General features: G+C 35.4%; 1 protein-coding gene and 1 non-coding gene across 2 annotated transcripts in view; both read left to right on the top strand.

Annotated features, from left to right (window-relative positions):
• Window positions 1-23,022, top strand: part of NSD2 (nuclear receptor binding SET domain protein 2) — an 80,296-nt gene extending 57,274 nt beyond the window's left edge. Inside the window, exons 19-22 of the mRNA XM_020992227.2 lie at window positions 10,776-10,917; window positions 11,935-12,041; window positions 13,406-13,610; window positions 17,579-23,022. Coding sequence (XP_020847886.2) covers window positions 10,776-10,917; window positions 11,935-12,041; window positions 13,406-13,610; window positions 17,579-17,850 — 726 coding nt within the window. The 3' untranslated portion in view covers window positions 17,851-23,022. The remainder of the gene's footprint in view (window positions 1-10,775; window positions 10,918-11,934; window positions 12,042-13,405; window positions 13,611-17,578) is intronic.
• Window positions 10,344-10,468, top strand: LOC144455522 (small Cajal body-specific RNA 23). The gene has a single exon (XR_013484243.1).
• Window positions 23,023-24,637: the final 1,615 nt, after the last annotated feature.

The raw sequence follows: 24,637 nt of genomic DNA, 5'->3' as shown, positions 1-24,637 counted from the left end.
GATCATATAAAAAGTATCAGCGTCTGCCATTAAAAAAGAAGAGGAAATCTTAAAATTCAGTATTCCAAAAGGCAAGAGAGAGAGTTTTGCAACCAAGAAAAACTTACGCTGAAAAGTTGAATATTTTCATACTGGTGGGTGTTGGGGAAGTGGAGGCATAAATGGACCTTTAATGGATTAGAGGGCTTTCAAGTATTTCTGATCGATAGACCAGAGCTGAATAGGAGCTTTGAAATACAAACACGAGAGCCTAGAGAAACCTAGAAAGGTAGACATATTTGAGCATTTGGAGCTTGATGCTGATGTAGCACTAATATTCTAATAGGGGGAGAAGAAACTTGTGTCCTTTCAGAACCTAAATATCTCCAAATAATACTAAGGGAGTTAAATTTTAAAAAACAGATTTTGGGTGAGGAGTATACTGGTTCTGTTCTGAGAGTTCTAAGGAGGGAAGGGAAAAGGAAAAATAAACTAGTATAAAAAGGACAAAGTGGAGGGGGACTTGCTATTTCTCGTGATTGGGCTGTACAGACACGGAAGGAGTGGGAAGAATGGGTGTCAGATGAACCTCCTATGTGAAATGGACAGAGGAGGGTTGAAAACATGTACACAAAGTTTGGTGTAGAAATACTATCACATGCAACAAGAAAACAAGCAGGAATGGGGAGGGGGAGACAAACACTTAAGAGAGGATAAAAACAGGAAAGGAGCAGTTACAAGCAAAACTAACTTCTGCTCTTAAAGGTTAGAGAAAAAAGGGGGAAAAAATGGAATCTAAGGAGGTCCTTTAGCTTGCCTCAGACATTTGGAGAGTGGCTGAACAAATGTGGTATGTGGACATAATGGAATATTATTATTCATGTGAAATTATAAAAGAGATTATTTCAGAGAATCCTAGGTAGTATAAAATTGTGCAGAGTAAAGTGGGCAGAATCAGAACAATTTCTACAAGGACAGAAACTTTGTAATGAAAAACAACTTTGAAAGACTTAAGAATTCTGATCATGCAGTCTCCAAACATGTCTGCAGAGTGCTGATGGTGAAGCATGTTACCAACCTTTTGGCAGAGATGCGATGGGACAGGAGGTGCAGCAAGAGACAGGCATTTCTGGCTGTGGATTCATTTTGACTATACTTATTTGTTACAAGGTTTTCTTTTTCATTTTGCTTTTTAATTGGGGGGAGGGATTAGTAAGAATGATGCCTAAAAAGGGCCACTAAAATATTTGTCAAAAAGGACAGAAGGAAGCAGACAAGAAGGACCATTTTGAAAGCAGATATTTGTTAAGTACCTACGGTGTCCAAAATGTTATGGATACAAAGGCAAAATGAAACTGTCATTAATGTGAAGACTTACATTCTTCCATTCCGTAGAGAAGGACAGTAACCTCTTTAATGATTAAGAGATGGAAATGCATTAGTAATGCAGGTGTAAAAAGAAGACAAAATTGTGTATATATGTGTATTATTTATACACATATTATATAAACATATAATACATGTGTGTAGATATACTTGTATATAAAGCATTATGAAATAGATTTATGGTTTCATTTAGAATTCCCTTTTTTATATTCTGCTGTGTATATAGATAGACATGCTTCCATTTTTTGATGTTTAAGTTCAGAATTGGGAAAAAATGTTTTAAAAAGGAACAGAGGAAAGCCCAGAGAATGGGTAAGTGTATGTATCTTAAGACATAAGCCTTCATATTGTGATTGGGTGTTTTTTGGTGCTAAAAATAGTGGCCTGACCTGAAGTTTTAAGTCAATTTTGAATTGATGAAAAATTCCTAGAGCATCAGATTTGCCCATATTTGGATATAAGCATAAAGAAAGTCATGTTTGGCAATCAGTCAGTTAATCAACAAGCATTTATTTATTACCTGTCTATTGTGTGCCAGGTACTGTGTGTCAAGTACTGAGAAAAGAAAAGAAAACATTTGTTGCTGTCATGCAGCTTATATTCTACCTGCAGAAGATTTGTATTTACACATTTGGAAAAAAGATGGTAATGATGTTTGTTACATTCCTTAAAATGATTAGTGGCTTTCTTAAAGGGAAGTTAAATAAACATCCTTAAAAGATAGCCTTCGGGTTTTATTTACACTACGTTTTGTATAAAGTAAAAGATCTTAAGAATCTGTTAGTTAGTGGGCAGACATTGAAGAAAATCCCTAGCCTGCTTATTTAAAGGGCTTTATGGTTAAGAGAGCTCCGAACATATGTTCTTTTTAGAGGAAAATGATCCAAGCCATACCTTAGAGGGCACCTTATCCTTGTAGTTGACATTGTTGTTAGAATGTAAACTACTTGTGGGCAGAGGCTGTTTTTTGCCTTTGTTTGTATCCCTAGCACTTCGCATAGTTCCTGGTGCCTAGTAAGCACTTAATAAATGCTTGTTGACTAACCCACTGACCTTGCAGAATTCATTGCATTATTCCATGATGAGTCTCAGGGGAAATTGTCCTGTCTCAAGCTCTTTTTTAAGTCATTTATATCATAGTATGTTTTCATGCACAAGTGAATCTTTGGCCTCTGGGAAACCAGCATCACTATTGCAAAGGCCAATCCATCAACAAATCCTAACAATCTTACATGTATTAGGGTGTGTGTTAGTGGTTGTGGCAGGATAGACAGTAACAAGAAAGGTAAGACAAGATCCTTATACATTAGCACAGTAGAGTCTTAAATGGAGAAACTCAGTAATAGGAAATGACTAAAGCAAGCTGACTGCTCCTCTAAGCTACGTCTCAAAATTTGTCTTGTTAAAGTACATATCAGTATAAAACAGTATATGACTAGTAAGGAAAGGATATTAGAAACAAGTTTTGTTGTTCTTGAGTTGTATCTTTGTGACCTTATTTGGGGTTTTCTTGGCAAAGATACTGGAGTGATTTGCCAATTTCCTTCTCCAGCTCATTTTACAGATGAGGAAACTGAGGCAAACAGGGTTAAGTGACTTGCCCAGGTCACACTGCTAGTAAGTATCTGAGCCAGATTTGAACTCATGAAGAAGAGTCTTCCTGATTCCAAGCCTGGCACTCTATCCACTGTGCCACCTAGCTGCCCAAGATACAAATACTTAAAAGATGTGCACATATTTTTTTCCAACCCCTATATAATTTAGATAGTCTTTGAGAAGTTCTGTGTGCGAAAAATTCTTTACCTGGATGCCATACTGTTGACAGAGTTTTCATACTTAGCCAAATTGATCTCTAAATCAAAGGCCTTCAGTCAGAGCTGAAACTTATACTCAAAGCCTTTCTAGTTTGGTAAGATCTGCCAGAACACACACATTTAGTGGCATATGTTTCAGGAACCCAGGGTTGTCTCCACATTCCATTTAGGTATTGGAGCGTGAGTTTAGTGGAGGACATTAGGAGCAAAATAAAAACAAACATTATCCTGGCCTTTGACATTAATATATATCATTAACAGAAGACAACATTGGGTTTTATTTTCTCATTTTTGAGTCAATGTTATTCTGTTTCTTCATTGTAAATACCGCTAAACTTTAGATGCATTATAAATTGTCTGTGTAGTTATTTTTAAAAGTTTGGTCTTTTCTATAATAACGTCTATTGCAGTGTCTGAAAGTGAGAATGGGATTTGCAGTAAGGAAGACCTGAGTTCAAAGTAAGCCTCAGACACTTTGTGACCTTGGGCAAGTCACTTAACTTATTCTCCCAGTTTTACTTTCCTGTATCTGTAAAATGGGAATGAGAATAGCATCTCCTTGTCAGGGTTGTTGTGAAGATGAAATGAGATGTTTGCAAACTTGAAAGCTCTCTATAAATACTGACTATTAAGTCACTAAATAGATCATTTTATTTTTTGACTAAATTGACTGAACCAGTATCGGTGTAGGGAAACAAATGGCACTCCCAAGTCCATGGGGGAATTGTGAAAGGATAGTGATTTCTATAGTCTCAGCCAGAGAGGAGCTGTAAGAGAATGGGTGAGGTTGCCCAGGAGGATTGAAATGGAGAATCAAATGAAGAGGAGGTCTAATAAGGGAAGAAAGGTATGTATTCTTGTGCAAGGGACCTCAGGATTGGTTTTGTCAAAGTGGAGGGAGTATGTGCATTGGGAAACTATTTTTTCTGAAAGAGTATATGCTTCTGTTGGTACCACCTTGCGCCAAAGGGAAAAGGATATGTGAGTTTGTAGGGATAAGCTGGCACCCAGAATGGGAGGGGGGGGTGACAGAGCCAGAAATGAGATAGCTTAGTCTTTGAGAAGCATGGGGAAAGCAAGGGTTGGAGCTGGGCTGCATGATTTGGGCTACATGTTAATTACCAGATAGCATTGCTTCCATCTTCCCCCACAAATTAATATTTCTAAGATTGAAGTGTAGCAGGAAAAAAAAAGGAAGATAGAGAAAGATGTATTAAGGAAATAATATAGAAATTGGTTAGAAGAAAGCTCCAAATTGGGACGTCAGGAGTTTTAACTCTATGAAAGAATAAAGGAGTAATAGACTGGAATGGAAAGTAAATAATGAAGAGAACAAAGAAAACTACTTAGAAGAAGAATCAGTAAAAGAAAATCAAGAAAATAAAAGTAAGTTTGAAAGGAGAAGGAAAAGGTTTTGAAGTAACCACTTGATTGAGTAGGGGGAAGGGTTTGCACAGAAGAGGAGAAATGGATAAATATGTAAAACAAAGAAAATTAAATCATTGAAGTAAAGTCCAAAAACGAGGGGGAGAGAGAACCCTTGCGGTTATAGATTAGCCTCAAATTAGTATCAGCAGAACTAACCTTGGGGATAAAATTTTTATTTTAAAGGGAAAAGGGATGAAAACAGAAAGCCATACTAACACAACAAATGAAGAACTTAGAAGCCTAAGGATCATAGTTTTAAACATGAATAGATTAGTCAGTCCAACAAACTTTTAAGAGTGCCAGAATGGAACATAGGAAACTTTTTCTACTCATGATCCCTTTTTGCCTGAGAAATTTTTACAAAACTCCATATATGTAGGTATATAAAATAAGTATACAAATTAAACCTTTGCTAATAATAAATCATAAAGAAATATATTTTAAAACAATTCTTTGGTATACATATAATTTTACGATTTATTAAAGATGAAAGCAAATTTGCATACTAATGAGATGGATGTCCTTGTTTATTTTTACATAAAGAATTAAATCTTGGCAGAATATTTAATACTGTAGTACACAGAGCATCTTCAGCATTTTTTCAGAGTTGATTGATATTTTGATTTTATAATTGTCAATGCTGAGAATGCCACTTTGCATAAATACGTAGTACAAAATGGCAGAAATGCCTTTAGGGCCATTTCAGAAATTGTTGGAAATTTTGTCCTTATCTCAAGTCAAAATTCATTTAATGATTTTGTATGTACAGTAAAAACACTGCAGCTTATAACACAGTAGTCTCTAATCTGAGCAGTGTTCATTGGCGTTGCGTGGTGTGATGGCAGGCACAGTGCAAAGTGCGCATGTTGTATGTTCAGAACCAAGGCTGCAGTGAAGTTGCATGATGCAACATGGGCAAGTGTTGCCAGAAACACCTTGGATTCATTATGCATTTGATTTTTAATTAATTTTTGGTTGTTACACATTCAAAAACCTTTTACCTGTTGCCAAATTTTTTGTGACCCCACATTCACACGACCCACAATTTAAGAAATGTTGCTATAAACCCCCTAAAGCAGGTGATTGCAATCAGACAAATACAATCAGAAAAAAAATGAATAAAAATTCATTATCAGTAGAGATAAAAAGGAAATTACTATGCTTAAAGGAGCTATAGATAATGGACTAGTGTCAGTACTAAGCATTTTTATCAAATGGCATAGTATTTAAATTCATTATGAAAATTTCAACTAAACTTCAAAAGAGATGGATAGAAGGGGCAGCTAGGTGGTGCAGTGGATAGAGCACCAGCCCTGAAGTCAGGAAGACCTGAGTTCAAATCCGGCCTCAGACCACACACTTAACATGTCCTAGCTGTGTGACCTTGGGCAAGTCACTTAACCCCTATTGCCTCACTAAAAAAAAAAAAAAGAAAGAAAGAAAGAAAAGAGAAAAGAGATGGACAGTAATACAATAGTAAAAGGAGCCTTTACTGTTCAGAAGTGTTGGGCAAATCTAACAAAGATGAACAAAAGGGAAAATACAGAACTAAATAAAACTGTTAGAGAATTTATAGAGAAAGAATTAAGGTATCTTCTGAATAAAATATTAAAATTGACGTATTTAGCATCCCCACTCTGAATACATGTTAAAACAATTTTAACATCTTTTTTTAAGTTTTGAGTTCCAAATTCTGTCACTCCCTCTATCCCCTCCCCTCTCCCTTTCCTGAGATAGTAAGCAATCAATCAGATATAGGTTATACATGTGCAAATCAACCACATAACTTTACAAAAGATGGGAACAGAGAAATTATAAATAAATGTAAGAAAAAATCATTAATGCTAAAAATACTTTAAAGACCATATGCAATTAAAATTTGTATCCAATGCAGGGAAAACAAACAAATGACCAAAATGGAGACTTAATGACATTCTGAACAATGATTGGGTTTAAAAAAAAACAACATAGAAACTGTTTAATAATTGTGAAAGTCTATGGTAATGATGATACAGCATACTGAAATTTCTGTAATGTAGCAAAAGCAGTCCTCAAAGGAAAAATTATGTCCCTGAGAACACAGGTGAACAAAGTAGGAAAAGAGAGAGGACTAAGGAATGATTATGAAATTTAACAGTTAGAAAATCAACAAATAAACCAAAGCACAAAAGAGGGAATTCTGAAAATAAAGAAAAATAGCTAAATTGGGAAACAGAAAAGCTATAAAACTTAATAAAACCAAAAGCTGACCTCATTAAAAGGAAAAGGTACAGAAAATAAAATCAGCAACATTTAAAATGAACAAAATGAAAGCACAACAAAGAGAAGAAATTTTTAAAATGATCAGAACCATAGTTATATGTACCACCAAAACAGGGGTTCTTTAAAAATGCCTAAATGACAGAATACCAAATAAGGAGGTTACTTCAATTTCAGAGCTGATACATAGTGAACATTTAATAAATACATGTTGTTTACTTTGTTGTTCAGTCCTTTCAGTCATGATAATATTCATAAAGCACTATGTAAATGTTAGCTACTGTTGTTATTGCTTCAGAGCATCATGCTAGACCCTAGGAATCGAAGATTGAAATGGCATATCATTGCTCCTAACTAACAATCGACTGCTTGATTACAAATTGATTATATCTGAGAATGTAGAGCAAAGTAAACTGAACCAAGAGAAAAATTATGAAATGAGTTCAGTTCAGTCATTTTTCAGTTTTGTCCAACTTTTTGTGACCCCATTTGGGGTTTTCTTGGTAAAGATACTGTAATGGTTTGTCATTTCCTTCTCCATCTCTTTTTACAGATGAGGAGACTAAGGCAAAGTGACTTGCCCAGAGTCACACAGCTAGTAAGTGTCTGAGGCTGAATTTCAACTCAGGTCTTCTTGACTCCAAACCTGGCTCTCTATCCACTGGGCTGTCTTAGGGCCCTTTGTTGTTTGCTTACTAGGCAGTTAATCATATTAGTCAATAAGTAGTCAGCATTTATTAAGTGCCTAAGTTAGTCTTTGTGCTAGTCACTGAGGATACAAAGAAAGGTGAAAGAAAGTCCCTGTTTTCAAGGCACTCACAGTCTATTGAAGGAGACAGCATGGAACAACTACGTACAAACAAGATGTGCATACACATGAGAAATTGGAGATAATCAGTAGAGGGAAAATACTAGGGGATCAGGAAAGGCTTTTGGAAGTCAAGTCAATGAACATTAAGGGCCTAATGTATGCCAAGGACTAAAGATACAAAGAAAGGCAAAAGACAGCTCTTGCTCAATCAGATGGAGAAGACAGCATGCACAAACAAGCTCTATACAGAATCAGTAGGAAATAATCAACCAAGGGAAGGTTTTATAATTAAACAGGACTGGGAAGGGCTTCCTGGGGAAGGTGGGATTTCAGGGAAGCCAGGAGTTGGGAGATGAGGAGGGAGGAATAATATTTTAGTAATGGGGAACATCCAAGTGACAACACTGAGTATGAAGATGGATTATCTTGTTTGAGGAATAGATAGGAGGCCATTGTGGGGCCCAAGGAAGAATAAAATTTGGAAGACTAGTAAGTTGAAACTACATAATTAAAATTTTATGCAAAGGTGAAATACTAGAAGATTTCCTAATAAATACAGGAGTAAACTAAGAATGCATATTTAAAAAAAATTTCCCCCTAATTACATATTAACACAATTTTAAACATTTTTTTAAAAAGCTTTTAAAAGTTTTGAGTTCCTCCCTTCTTCTTTCTCTTCTTTGAGACAATAAGCAATCCAATATAGGTCATACATGTGCAGTCATGTAAAACATTTCCCTATTAGTCATGTTATACAAGAAGACTTGAACAACAACAAAAAGAATGAAAGAAAGTGAAAAATAGCATGTTTCAGTCTGTATTCAGACAGTATCAGTTCTTTCTCTGGAGGGAGGTAGCATGTTTCATCATGAGTCTTTGGGATTGTCTTGGCTGATTGTATTGCTTAGAATTGCTAAGTCATTCACAGTTCTTCATTGTACAGTACTGTGTACAATGTTCTGGTTCTGCTCACTCCACTTTGCATCAGTACATGTAAGTCTTTTGTGGTTTTTCTGAAATCATCCTGCTTGTCATTTCTTATAGCACAATAGTACTCCATCCCAATCATATACCACAGCTTGTTCAGTCATTGCCCAATTGATGGGCATCTCTCCAATTTCCAGTTCTTAGTCACCACAAAAAACAACAACAACAACAACTTTATAGCTGCTGTAAATATTTTTGTACCAATAGGTCCTTTTCCCTCTTTTTTTAAATCTCTTTGGGCTACAGACCTAACAGTGGTATTACTGGATCAAAGGGTAGGCATGGTTTGATAGTTTTTTGGGGGGCATAGTTCCAAATTACACTCCAGAATGGTTAGATCAGTTCATAATTCTACCAACAGTGCTTTAGTGTCCTAATTTTCCCATATCCCCTTCAACATTTATCATTTTCCTTTTTTTGTCATATTAGCCAATCGGATAGGTGTAAGGTAGTACCTCAGAGTTATTTAAATGCATATATTTCTAGAAATGCTAGCAATAGCAACAAGATGAGAAAAAGATACAAAGGAGACAATATAAATCCTATTTCCTGTCAAAGTGATGATTTATTTAGAAAATCCCAAAGGATCCAGAAAGAAACTAATTGACACAATAGCCCATAATAATAGATCAAGATACAAAATAAACTCCACAAGATTTTTACATTTCTGTTTAGCAATTACAAAATTCAGAAGAACATAACAAGAAGGGAAATCCTATTCCAACTAACTACAAAATGCATTAAATGCCTGGGGCTTAATTTACCAAGAGTATAATCAGACTTATATAGATATAAACAATGATTTAACTAGAGGGATGATCAATGCTTATGGCTGGACTATGCCAATATAATAAAAATTACAATAATTTAATTACAAACCAAATTCAGACTGCCAGAGGATACAGACATTAATTTGGAGGAGCAAAATATCTAGAATCCTAAGGGAAATAATGAAGAAAAGTAGGAACCAAATGTGAATAGCACTTCTAGACCTCAAATTATACTACAAAGCAATATTCAAATCAGTTTGGTTCTGGTATAAAAAAGTTAAAGTAGAATAGACTAACAAGCAGAAAACAGAATCAGAAGCAATTGGACTTGATAAACTGTAGGATGTTAATGCCTTGGAGAAGCTACCTACTTGATAACTGCTAGTAAAACTGTTGATGACTAACAAGTTAGTGAAGTTTGTAGAAATTAGGTGGATAGCAACAACTTCTATACTACAAAGCTCCAACAGATGGGTGACTTGAATATATTAAAGTCATACCACAAAAAACTTAGAAGAGAATCAGATCAGATATCTACATTTTACAGTATGGAAGAGTACTGTGTGGTGAAGAGTTCTTTTTTTGTTGTGGTTTTTTTTATTATTATTATTTTTTTTGAGCTCTTAACCCCACAATAGATAAAACAGGTAAGTTCAGTTATAGTTTTGGCATCAGCGCCTTATTGAAATGAATTAAATTGGTTTTTGATTTTATAGCATATCTTCTCTCGTTCTTCCTCATAATTTGGTACTAATTTTTTATTTCTGTTCTAATAAATCAGTGGTCTTACTATACACACACAGGTAATTCATAAATAACTCCTGTGTAGGATAATAATAATGGGGCTTACGTACAAGGTTGATGTCAAATGTGTTTTTAAAATGTCTTAGTCATTCTGTTATTTTAACAGTGCTCACTGAAACTTAGTCCCTTCCATGTGGTTGTGACAGCCAGTAAGTGAGCTAGATAATTAGTATTGGATTGGGGGTGTCATATACCAGCTCATATGATACACCACAGTTTTCAATACAACAAATAAAATTTACCTGCAATTTTTATTCTTTTTTTTGTTTTCTTGGTGAGGTTTTTTGTTTGTTTGTTTGTTTGTTTGTTTGTTTTGGCTAGGCAATGGGGTTAAGTGACTTGCCCAGGGTCACACAGCTAGTGTGTGTTACGTATCTGAGGCTGAATTTGAACTCAGGTCCTCCTGACTCTAGGGCCAGTGCTCTGTCCACTGCGCCACCTAGCTGCCCCCAAATTTTTATTTTCTTTAAGAAAAAAGATACCACTTTTCAAAGTTTTATCTAACATATGTCTTAAAATTGGCATTCTAACTTTTAGGACCGGATAATTGATGCTGGTCCCAAAGGAAACTATTCCCGATTCATGAATCACAGCTGCCAGCCAAATTGTGAGACTCTGAAATGGACAGTAAATGGAGACACTCGTGTGGGATTGTTTGCTGTATGTGATATTCCTGCAGGTATGGTAGATTTGGGGTAAAAACCTCATTGCCAGCATTTGTGAACAGGCCCAAGGAAGTTCAATGAATTCTAACAGTTTACCATTTTTAAAGCACCAACTGTCCCTGGGCAATTCCCCTGACCTCTGTCAGCCCTAGTTTCCTCATCTGTAAAATGGAGATCATAACAATAATCTACCTCCCAAGGTTGTTGTGAAGGATCAAATGAGATAATATGTGTAAATCACTCTGCAAAACTCAAAAGTGCTATCTAAATATTAGCTATCATTATTATCATCATCATCATCATCATTATTATTATCATTAATTACTCGTTAGATTAGTCTTGGTTCCTGTTCCCATGGAGCTGATAGTTTAGTAAAGGAATAAGACATATAACATTAAGTAAGTGTACAACCCAGTAATACATAAGTTCACTAACGGGGTGAAAAACAGTGTGATATAAAGCCCAATGTGGTAGTATCAGCCAAGATCATTTACCAATAGGAGCAGTCAAAGACTTCATGGAGGATATGACATTTGAATTGTGACTTAAAGGGAGGTAGACTAGGATGACATGAAGAAGGCTTAGGAGACAGCAAGAACAAATTCACAGAATATGAATGGAAGTGCCACAAATATAGGTTGTGTGGTAAGCTAATATAACCTTGAAAGTTGGCACATACCAAATTGTGGAAGGTATTGAATACCAGGCAAAGTGATTTGAACATATAATAAGTTACTTTCCCTTCTCCTTCCTGATAGGAGAATTTGTGTAGTTTTTACAACAGGACTAAAAAAAATAGGATAGTGTACTCCCCACCATGTCCTTAGTTTTGTTTCAGCACTTAAGTTACTTTATTATGAAGGATTTTATTTTTCATGGTCTTTTAATAATTTCAATAAACAAATTTGGAGATTCATGTATTAATAATATTTAAATATACATAATAAAGCCAATAGAATGTAATTTGTGATCATAATGCAGAGCAATTTATTATTGTTGAAATTTTCATGCTAATGAGTTTCTTTTTCCAGGGACAGAATTGACTTTTAATTACAACCTTGATTGTCTGGGCAATGAAAAAACTGTCTGTCGATGTGGTGCCTCTAACTGTAGTGGATTCCTTGGTGATAGACCAAAGGTATAACAATAATTTAATTAAACTTTCTTTTTTCTTTTAAGGCAAGGGCAATTAAATTGCATAGCAAGATGTGTGGCAAGATAAATTTCCTTAATGCATACTGGAAGATGCATGTTACGTGGTACAAGTTAATACCCTCTCCACCCTGCCCCACCATTAACTTTATTTGCTTCAAATCAATATGCCTTAATAAATGATGGCATTTACAAAGTTGGTCATTGGTCAGTCTTAAAGAGAACTCCTAAAAATTTGCAGTATTTTCATTTAATAATCTACATGGCTAGAATAGGGAGAGTATGCATGCAGTTCTTAGTGTTTATTCGGAAAGTAGAGGCAAAGGTAGTTGGGAAGAAGCAACACCTAATTTTTCCCTGCAGATTTTTAGAAGTATAATAGTTCTTGTTGCTTAACTAAAGGTTACATATAGTTAATCAGTTAACATTGTTATTTACTTTCTTGTTCACGAATATGTATTAACATTGGGTCTGGCAAAGTTAAAAAAAACAAAAACAAAACCATTGCCCATGCTACTCTGCATGACCATCTAAGGCAGAAGTAAGGAACCTCTGGCCTGAGGGTCATTTTCAGCCCTTTACATAATAATGTCACCTGGTTTTCAGAGTATTGTTACTCAAATTACTTGTCCTGTAACCCAGAGTTGATGCTTTTAAATTATGTTCTGTGTTCTTAATTTTAGAAGTTGGTGAGTATAACATATGTTTATCTCTTGTAGGGAGGAGAATGGGATTGATAATGGAAAAGTAAAGCACTAATGTAAATTGTATTCATATTTTACCTTCATTGTTTCCTTCTGTGCTTCAGCTGGGAGACCTGGCTTTGAGTCTAGGCTCCAACTCTAGGCTCCAAGTCATATCAGCTCTCCATTCCTCAATTTCCTTTATGTGGTTGAGAGAAAAGCACTTTGTAAACGATAAAACATGAATTTGTTGTCATTAGTTATCCTAAATGGAAGGGGAAAAATTCTTCACCCTTTCTATAATCTGTTAACACCTTTGTTGCAAGAGAGCTATCTCATTAGTTCTCACATTTGTTGCTTTTCAATTTCATTGTTCCTCTTTTTAGTGTGTTAAGGTAAATTAAGCCTAAGATGAGTTTTACATGAGATACTTTTTAAAAATTTATTCAAACTGATTTAATAACAGTTATTTTTAAAACTCCCCTCCCCCATATAGAATTTATCGTAGTTACTGTCATGTCCCAATAGGGAATTTTCTAAAATTTCTTCTTGTGATTTTGTATCTTTTGAATTATCAGCATTTCCTCTAACCTACTAATATGTTTTATTTTTTCAGTTTAGAAAATGTGTTTTTTCTTAAGTAAACACAACTTATTGTTTACCCTAGAACTCAGCTGCTCTTTCTTCAGAGGAAAAGGGCAAAAAGACCAAGAAAAAAACAAGGAGACGTAGAACAAAAGGTGAAGGAAAGAAAGAATCTGAAGATGATTGTTTCCGTTGTGGTGATGGGGGTCAACTGGTACTGTGTGATCGGAAATGTTGTACTAAAGCTTATCATCTCTCCTGTCTGGATTTGGTTAAACGACCTTTTGGTAAGTTAATTTATAACTGGATTCACATACATGTTGTCTTTCTAGAATGTTTTTTAAATTAACCTGTTTGTATGCTTTCAGGTACTACTTTGATATTGTTTACTTCTTATATTGTTTCATCTTAATTTCATCATATTGCAAATACATTATTATTTATAGTGGGATGAAGAAAATGATATTGGTTTACAAAGACTCCTTGACTCTCAAGTCACTGCTTCTAACCAGTTAAACATTTAATTTGCTTTCAGTTACAATAGTATTTTAAATACTTAATTTTTTCCATCTTTTCTTTGTTAAGCACTTTGAGTGGTTTTGATATTCTTCTTTTGGTTTATGGTGTCTGTAACAGTTAAGTAGTGATTCTTTGTAATTATAAAATCTCATGAGTTGAAGGAGTGTCCCAGATCATCTAGTTCAGCTTTTCCTCTGAGGAATGAATTATCTCTATAATCTCCCACTAGCTGGTCATTCAGAGGGCTCTTCCTGACCTGAAAGACTTCAAACAGTGATGGCCACACTAGTCCTCAAGGCAGACCATTCCATTTTGGAGATTTCTGGCTATTCTTTTTATTGGGCTGAAGCCTGCTTCCTTGTGATTTATACTCATCAGTCCTGGCTCTGCCTTCCCAGGCCCCAGAAAATAACAATAATCCTTTTTTCCACATGACATTCCTTTAAGTAGAGGAATATCTTGTGTCTTTTCCTATCTCACTTCCAGTGAAGTCTGTTTCAAGTTATTAGATAGCCTGACCTCTTTCATCCAGTGCACATGTGGGTTAGTGTTGAATATCCTTGTCTCGCTCCTTTACCCATACTCTGTCTTGTCCAGATTCATTCTATGCATCATTCCCAGAACTGAACATAGTAAGCTAGATGTTGTTTAACCAGGATGGAGAACAGCTGGATTATTACATCCTAGGTTCCAGGCATTTGACTTATACTCATTGTTGTCAGCTTACATTCATTGGAGAGGCCACAACTCAGTGCAGAGTCCTGTTCCTCCTCTCCCATTCTTTTCATGTAAACTTTTGGCTAGCTATATCTTCTCCCTTCTGTTCTCGGAGAACTAATTATTTGAACCTGAGTTTAGAAATTCATAGGCCTGTCAAATAATATAATATTACAATTTGCCCATTGTTCTAGCTTATTGAAATTTTTTTCATTGATTTTTGTCCTCCATTGTCCTCCACTTTTCCTCCTACCTTTGTGTCATATTCCTGGTTTGATAAGCACTCCACCTTCTCCTGGATCTCAGTCATTGCTAAAAATAGTAAACAGAGCAAGGTGATGTCAAAGTCCTGTGATACTTCACTGGAAACTACTTTAGGGTGACATTTGTCAGGTAACACTCCTTGTAATGTTCCACACTTTATGAATCTGCTCAGTCTGATCCTCATCTCTTCACCTGGTCCATGAGGATGTTTCCAGAGACAAGGTCAAAACCTAGTTGAAACTCATTGCATCTACCACATTCTCCTGGTTTAAAGTTGGTTCAAACACACGACCTTAATGAACCTGTGCCAGGTACAGACCCTGTGGCGCAGGTGAAACAGCCCTGAATGGTGAAGCCTTAGGAATTGAATTTGAATCCTAGCTATGTCACCAGGTCTCTACTTCCTCACTGATCAAAAGGTGAAGTTGGATTCCATGACTCCTAACATTCCCAACTTTAGAGCTGTTCCCAAGTATTCCTTCTTCCTTTTCCTCCTCATGGTAACTACCTCAGTTTTGTGCAGGGATTTAAGGTGAAATTTCCTCATCAAAACTCTGTAAGGTAGGTTTGTCATACCCATTTTGCAAGTTCTGCAGAGTTAAGTGACAGTTTTATCTATGTCATGCTGCCTTCTGTAAGGATCATAGCCTCACTTTCTAAACAATAAGAAATGCCACTTTGATAAATACCTAAAATGATGACTCATCATAGTCATTATTTGGGAGCTCCCTCCAGTGATAAAAGAATGCTTCCTTCCTCCCCCACCCCATGTGAATCAACCATGTCCTCCTAAAAGTGCATCCCAGAAGGCCCACCCAGTGTGCTGGAAGCCTTCCTCATAGTTGCTATAGATTAGGCATCTTCTCTTTTTGTCATAAAAGACATCATCTTTTACTCGTGTTCTTTGGAGTTTGTTGGTTATATGTAACAAGCAGGCCTGCACAACATAACAGCCCACTAACGTGTGGTCCACTAACGCGGCCTGCAGGCCAAATGTTGTGCAGGCCTGTGTCACAGCCTTCTCACACCAACCATGTACCTTTATATTGTCCCATTCAGAGTACACTATATACTTAGCACACTGCCTTGTTTACAGCAAGTGCTTAATAAAGGCATGATTAAATTTAATTGGAAAAATAGATCTTTTTCTGGGGATCAACATCACATGGTTATTAGCCATATACAGGTTCGAAAGTACCCTTTTCTCCACTAGATGGCACTGTTGAATCTTTAGGCAAAATCCTGATTTAAAAGACTGAAAGCAGCAAACTTCTGTGTGAAAATGGAAATACAAATCTTTTTTAGACAACACTGGCACAAAATAGATTGGCAAAGCAGTACAAAAATGTGTATTTGAGCCTAGGTGTGTTTATGTTTTATGAATACTTAAAGAATCAATCTCTCTACTACATTCAGTTCTATTTCAAGAGGATTTTAGGTACCTTAGTGGTAACAGAATCTGAGATGCAAAGAGACCTTCATCTGTACTGCCCAGTCCATCCTTGAGCAGGAGTACTTATTATAATAATTTCAAGAAGTGTTTCTTTAGCCCCTACTTGAAGACTTCCAGTTATGAGGAGCTGGCTGCCTTGCCATTCCTTTTTTTTTCTTTTAAAATGTCTTATTCAGTTAGCTAGTTAAAATAATAAGATGTTATCACAGATATCAGTCCCCTTTTTAAATATCTTTATAACAAAATTAGTTACAAACATAGCCATTTGTTAGAAAATTTCAACTTGATCCCAAGGCCTTCCTGAATTCCAAATTCATAATTCCATGAACTCCAGTTTTTTCTTTTAGATAAGTAAGTATTGTTTTACTCAAAGCTATGGTTTAAGAAAAATCTGCTTTCTAGAAATATTTTCAAGAAGAATCACTATTTAAAACCACCATACTGGTTTAACATATCTTGCATACTTAATGCTAGTCCTCAGTGAGAACAATAGATGGATAAATTTTGTGAAGATGCACATGATCAGTTATGCATGTGATACAACATTTTTAACTCATCAGAAGTGACTAGACTTCATCAGTGTCTGAGTCACAGCCAGCATCATGTCAAGAAATGCTATTCTACTGGAGTCTCTAAAATACTGTAGTTGTGGAGCACATAAAAATGCAAGTAACCAAGAGGCATCTTTCATCATGGATAAAAAATCTTTTGGAGGATTTGAGATCAAGTAGCATATACTGGGATTTTACCCTGGTCAAATCTTGTAAGCTTTCATTCCATGCCCTTAGGTAACTCTAAAATTAGGTGGCAGATCTAGTATTGATCTATATAGGTAGAGGGCATGTCCTTACCAGGAATTCCTTATATCAGTGAAATCATAGCTCTAGTCCAAAAAAAAAAAAAGATTAAGAAACCAGAGTGACTCCCCTTGGGACCTTTGTGCCCTCATAGTTACTGTTTTGATTGTGGCCTTTTTCATGGATCTTTGTTTAACTCATGATTTTTTAAAAAATCAATTATTATTTGCTGATTAGTGCTACACCAAGGTTCTTCCAATTGTTACACTGGTTTTTAAATATGTCTTAAGTGAATTAAAGTGGCACTTGGGTAGGCTGTCATATCTATGGAACTTGATGCATATGTCATTGGTATGATAATAATAAGCTAATTTCGGCTTCTTTTGAAACTTTTTTACCCCAGATGGTGTCAATATATAGGCAGAAGTCTAAACTACTGACATTTTGTGTTTGGGGATTTCAAAAAATTCTAACATTTATGAAAATGTTTCATTTTTGATTGCAGGGAAATGGGAATGCCCTTGGCATCATTGTGATGTATGCGGCAAACCATCAGTTTCTTTTTGTCATTTCTGCCCAAATTCCTTTTGCAAGGACCACCAGGATGGGACAGTCTTCAGCACCACAAAAGATGGACGGTTATGTTGTTCTGAACATGAGTTTGGAGTGGAATCTATTAGAAACCCAAAGACTGAGAAACCCTTCCCAGAACCAACCAAGTTGAAGCCCAAAAGAAAGAAAAGAAGGTGTTGGAGGAGAAAAACAGAGTACAAATAGTGACAGACTTCAGGGGTTTTGTGTGTTTGTGCGTGGTTTTTTTTTTGTTTGTTTGTTTTTTGTTTTTAACGGCCAACACTATCTTGTAGATACAAGGGTCTATCTTGTGAATAGGGTCAACGAAGGACACAGTTTTACATATCTAATAAGTGTACAGGTTTCATTTTGGGGGAGAGCATTTTTAAATCCACTGAGCCATCTCTAGCAGTTTCTGCTGTATCTGCACTGATAATGAATTGTGATATACACAATTCAGAATTTTTCAGGACAAACAAAACTTATTACACAACATTACAGTTACACTTGAATTTCTAAGAATGTAATGGTTCCCTCCTGAATTTGGGGATAAAAAAGGCATGATTGAAAAAATTTGACGCCTATTTTCCACTTCACCTGAAAGGTATGTGAGGTGGAAAACCATATTTTCTAAAAGAAAACACTTTTAGTGTTTAACAAAAATAGCTTGACCTTTGCTCAGTGTCTTTATTCAGAAGATACCACAGTGATGTCTGTTTCAAAGGTTTTAACTTGGTTTCCTCTGAAACAGTGAGTTTGGTCATCTTTCCTGCTTTTATAAAAACAGCAAACTGTAAAACTTTTTTTGTTAATGTGAAATATTTTCTCAGAAATGTATATCCCTTTATAAGGAGAGGAGCACCCTAGGATAGTGAGGGGGGAATTTTAGAGGATTTTTTTCATATTCTTTTTTTTTCCTATTTATAGATTACAACTAAAATATAAGGTAACACTTTAGTCTTCAGAGCTGTAAGAGTCTCAAACTTGGAACAACAACTTTTCCTAAAATGGCCACTGTGGTGAAAATCATATCACCTCTTACGGGCATATCTTTTGAATGCACAGTCATCTTGTCATCATTCTTCACCATTTTGGGAAAACGCTTTATATGTTTTTTTATTTGGTTTTTCTTTAATGATTTTTTTATTTTGGCTTTTAATCTCAAAATATATATTTGCTAAGCCTCATTTCACAAATTATTACTAATTGAAATGTATGTTTATTGATGATATCCTGATTTTTCATTACAAAAAAATGTGAACTTGACTATTATAGGGACATTAGACCTGCCATGTGTATGTTTCTATTTAGGCTAAAAGGTGAAATAAATAATTGAGGGAAAAAATGATTTTATGTACTGTTTCCTGCCCCATAGGTGTTTTGATATAAGGATGGGCAGAGTTGCTAACAAATTCTGACCTGTGCAATCATGATCCAACCCAGATGCCCCTAGTTTATGCCCATTTAATGTTTTATACGTACTAGCATAGTTTGCCTTTATAGTGCAGATCTGTTATGTAGCCCTTTTAAAAAATGAAGCATAGTCTATCATAAAAATGTATATTTTTTCAAAACTATTTTTTCAGGGTTTGAAAGATTTAGATTTTAGAATTATTGATGATTAAAGCTATTTCCATTACATGCAAATTTTGTGGGTCTTTTTTCATTGAATTGATACTGGTCTAAAACATGCCATTATCCAACATTATAATATGAAAGCATTTGCAGGGGGGGAGGGGAAAACTGAATAATTGTTTTGCTTTGATTGTGGATCAAAATTTATAAACAATGAGGGGAAGGCTAGCTTTACCCTCTTTCCTTTCTTTTCTCTGTTTCAAGTTATGGTTCTTTAAGATGGGACAAGTCTTACACTGATTTCCATTGTGAGATTTTTTTTGTTTATTTCTATTTTTTCAACAAGTAAAAGAGCACCCAGCCATGGTGTAATATTTCAGAGATAATAAGTTCCCTTTTTTTAAAGTTTTTTTTTTCCTGCTCTGAGAATTCATTCAGATATTTGGAAGTTTGAGGTATAAACTCCAAACAGCTCACAGTTTATTTCTTGTCCCTCTATTCCCTCTCTCTCATTCTATCCAAGGTTATTTGGTGTAAAAGAAGGGAATTAGGGGTATCACGGGGGATAGCAAGGTGACTGATTGGGAAAAGGTAAAGAAGAAAGTGAGCATCTCTAACAACTTTTGTTTTTTTAAAGAATAAAGGAAATACTTGAGAAGCAGCTACTTTTAACATCTCCCGAGAATAAAATTCATCTTGAAAAGGAATTTACGAAAACCCACTTTTGGTAATGATACTTAAGAAAATTGACAAGTCAAGTGGATTTTGAAATTCAATTGTACTGTATTTTTTGCTTTATTAGATTGCTATGTATCACTGGTTATAAGAAGCAGAAGAACATTGTACCTATCCATTTTGTAACCAGGCAGGTTAACATCATTAGGCACCTCATAGATGACTTTAGCGTTTCTCTACAGAAACTGCCAAATGTTTGAGAGGTACCCCATGGACAGATAGACCTGGTTATCCTTTGTTGATCGTATTTGGCTTTTATTAAAACTCTTTTTGTAGCAGGAGGGGAGGCCATCAAAGTATGCATTACATTTGCCCAAGCCCTGTAAATATTAACCTGCCTGGGGATATGTAGCGGCTCTTCAACAACTTTGTTGAGCACTGAATGTTTAAGAAAAAACTGACTTCACTGTTGTTAACTGTGGTGCTGTTCCCTGACCTCACTGCTTCCACCCCCAACTATAATACATATATGTGTCCCTAAAAGACATTTTGGGGCACTTAGTCACTTAGTGGCATTAACATTCTACATGTTTATGTTGTTAATTTCTAGAAATTATATTCATTATGTGGAAAATTGTTACCTAGATGATTTCCTTTTAGAATTAGCCTCTTAGAAATGTTTGAGGCAGATGTAAAGGATTTGTTCATGAAAATAATATGCACCTTATCCCCTAGAACAGAAAAGATGTTATAAGGAAAAGGACCTTACCATTTTTCTTCTCTGGAATTTAAGCATCATGCAAAATACTGTGTACCAAAAAAACAAATGTGTCAAATGATAGAATTAGCCAAGGCCTATTAATTTTGCAAAATAATAACCAATTTTAAGAACTTTAAAATGTATTACTATAGACCTGCCTACCTATTGTGAAAGTGGTTGGCTATTTTCTTAACAAAATTTGGATTGTTTTTAATCAGTCAAAATATGCTATTTCCTCCTAATTGTTGGGCAAGCTTTGAAACATTATAGTAAATAAACTGTTGGCAGTATTTTTAACACTAAGAAGTACATTCTGTTGGCCTCATTTTAGTTTTTCCAAATTATTTTATGATCTAGGTTAGAAAGTTTCTAAAAAAGAATGGTCCTTTTTTCTTTTTTACAGGTTTCCTTCTCAAAGTGATCCTTTAAGAAAAAATGAATTTTCTACATTGTAATTTTCCACATGTTTATATTTCAGAGTAAAGCGACAAACACTGACAAAACGAAATTTTCTTTTTTGGATAAAAGAACTAGTTATAGCACAAGTTAGCTTTTTTAAGTTAATATTTCAAAGTTTTCACTTAATTGGTTCTCAGAGAATTTTGGGAACGTTTATAGAGATTTTGATTATGACCACCCCAAAATCAGCTTCCATCTTTTGGGTGCTTCTGTCTTTGAATTTCTTAGAAGAAAAAAAAAGTTAGGATATTACTTTAATCTTTTGGCACCAGAGATTGACAAAGGGTCTGAAGTTAGATTTTACAAATATGCAAAAGCTTACCCAACCATCTTTAATCAGACTTGTTTTAAAACCAGTCCTCTATCAAGTATCCAATCCTAGTCCCAAATATATGCCGTCTCAGGCCTTTGTAACTAAGATATAGATGCTACTCTAGACTATTGTACAGATTACAACTCTTTAGTTAATGAATTCTCCAGTTGGGACATATAATATTTGTGGGATAGTTGGGTCTCTTTAAACTTTTAATAAAATTGTCCAGTCCTCTAAACAGTTGAATATAATAGAATACAGTTGCATTTTTTGCTTATATCCCAGTTACATTAAATGCTACTCTTTTCCTGGATGTTTATCTATAATTAAGGACTGCATGCTCAGGTTTGAGTTTGTAGAATTTTTTGAAGTATTTACCCTGATGAGCCCAAGGTATACACATTCCCCCAACTTGAGACTATATTATTTTCAGGAAATTAAATGAATGTTAAATGCAAAAGACTTTGTATCAGTTACCAAATATCTTCATCCTATGTGAAATGAAACCTGCATGGTACTATATGAATGTTGGGAAAAATATAGTCAGATTTTTGTACAACCCATTTTGCTAAATGGTGTATTAAGTTCTACCCTGTTGAGATGTGAAATAATGTTGTTAGAAACAACAAAAAAAGTTATGTTTTTGTTTGTTTACCTCTAAACAAGTTCCATTTACAGTAATGTCAGGTATTAGAAAGTTATATGAATGTTGGATGATGGCCCCAAATTTAATTTGTTAGCCTAGGAATAAATATTCCATTTCGGGGACATACTGAGATGTAGAGTTTTTGAATTGCCTAACATTGGAGGGGGAGGGAGGGGAATGGAAGAATAGCTTTTAAAGGGGAAACTTGTGTTTGAGAAAAGTGTGTGATTATTTTTCTGTATAAAATGAAGAAGAGGTTTGTCTTTAACCTTCTTTTCTACAGAAGTCTGTTCAATGTTTTTAATTGTCTTTTGACTATTTCTGTTACTTTTTATTAGGACTCAAATGCTACTGACTCAGTGTTTTTCATCCCAAGGGTTCTGGTATAAATGACTAAACTAAAAGTGTTGTAAGGAAAAGTTTCCAAGGAAGTTTTGTCACTTGTCAGTCAGTGCTTTAAAATCCAAATTAATTTGAGAGAGAAGCCTCAACCTATACAGAATGCCAGCATTTACAAAGGCAGATATAATTGGCCCTCTAAGAAGAATCACTTTTGGGGACAAAATTTAAAAGGCCTTTCTGTTGGGGCAAGGTGAAACTGAATGATGAAGGTCCCAGAAACTCCTCTAATTGGTTATGACTATAGACTCAATTCTCAGTTTCCAAACCATGCTCCCTTTATTTACCTTGTTTACTACAACCTATGTGGCAAAAATTAACCCCATTTTGTAGCTTGGTGCATGGCATTGTCAATGCTTGCAGAGTTCTGTATCCCAGACGTGTTCTGCACAGGTTCCATAGACTCATAACAGTGCCAATAAGTATAACTTTTCTACTTGGGCTATTACATGTGGATTACTGTTTTATTTTGGAAAAATGTAATTTTATAGTCAATTTGGTTCAAGAAGTACTCATTAAAGGTGAAATGTTCACATACCAAAGACCTAATTGGAATTGTTTTTATTACCATGTAATTTAGACTTTTCAGAATTTCAGAAGTTACAGGGATCAATTCAGCATCTATTAAGGGGGCACCATATAGGTCCAGTGTGTAAAGTGTTTCAATCAATCAAAGATTTTCCAAGATAGGCCTTGCAAGGGAATATAATATCTGTGTGCAGGCACAAACTCAGTGGTAGTGCCCTCATCGATGCTCAACAATGGATAACATTATGAATAACTTCTGATGGAGTTAAAAACAAATCTTGTCATAAAGTACTCCAGTAATCCCTGAAGTACAGATTTGGTTATGAGAGACAAGCTCAGCTACTATCAAAAGTCCTAGGATTTAGAGCAGAAAAAAGACCTTTATGATCATCTCATCTAAATCCCTCAACTGAAGTGAAATGACTTGCCCAACATAAGTAGTAACTAGGAGACCTGAGTTTTGAATCTAGGTTCTCTGGACTTCAAAGCTCTTTTTTACTGCTCTGAGTTGTCTGAGTTAGCCTGTTCACTGTCCCATTTGTAACACTGTTCTGTAAGATTAAATTTCCTTGAGTTTTTCACGTACACACACACACAAAAATGAAGCACTTATCAAATACCTACTCTCTACCAGGTGCTGTTCTAGGTTCTAGGGAATCCCTGTTCTTCTGTAGCTCCCATTCTGTCAATAGAGATGTGCACATAACTACATACAGAGTTATCCAAAATGAATGGAAGGTAGCTGGGCATCCTGAGCATATAGTAGGGCTTGGGGAGATCAGGAAAGGCTTTGTGTAGAAGTGGGCACTTAACTGGTCTTGAAGCACGGTGAAGGGTTCTGAGGCAGAGATAAGGTAAGTACTTTTAAGGAATGGTCAGTGCAAGGCCATGGAGCCATGCGGTGCCTTTTGTGAAGAACAGATGGCAGAGGGCAGTGTATGATGAAATAGGAAATACAGGCTGAGGGCAACTTATCAAAGCCAATTTGGACTTTAAAGGCCAAAGAGGAGTTTATTTTATCTTAGTGGTACTAGGAGGTCACTGGAACTTAAATAGAATAAATAGGAATAAATGGAAATAAACAGGTACAGGGATGATATCTGGGTTTAAGGAAAATCACTATGGCAATTGTGTGGAGTATTAGATTGAAGACAGGCCATTGCAATGGTCAGGCAAGAAGTGATCAGGGCCTGAAATAAGGTGGTGACTGTCAATAGAAGTGCTTGAATGGGACAGATGATGAAGTAGAAATGAAGTGGTAATATTTGGTATTGATTGGATATGTAGGGTGACGGGAAAGTAAAGAATTGAGGATACCACCAAAATTATAAACTAGGAGTAGTGGTACCAAAGTCTCGTTACTGGAGTAAACTCACAGAACTGCTGAGAAAACTAGAAAACGAGTCTGTTAAAAAATTAGACTAACACCTTACAGCATATATCAAGATTAGGTCTAAATAGATAAAACAACTTAAATAATAAAAGATCCCAGTATCACATCATAAGCAAATTAGAGGAACAAGAATATTTCTTTTTGGATCTATGGATAAAGTGAAGAATTCTTGATGAAACAAGGGGTCATAAAATAGAAAAATTTGATTACATGTAATTTAAAGGGTTTTTTGGGGGGTAGCTA

Source organism: Phascolarctos cinereus, unplaced genomic scaffold, assembly GCF_003287225.1.
Source record: "Phascolarctos cinereus isolate Bilbo 61053 unplaced genomic scaffold, phaCin_HiC Scaffold_9;HRSCAF=440, whole genome shotgun sequence".
NCBI lineage: Eukaryota > Metazoa > Chordata > Mammalia > Diprotodontia > Phascolarctidae > Phascolarctos > Phascolarctos cinereus.
The sequence above is the reverse complement of the archived record's forward strand: the minus strand, read 5'-3'. Positions and strand labels throughout refer to the sequence as shown.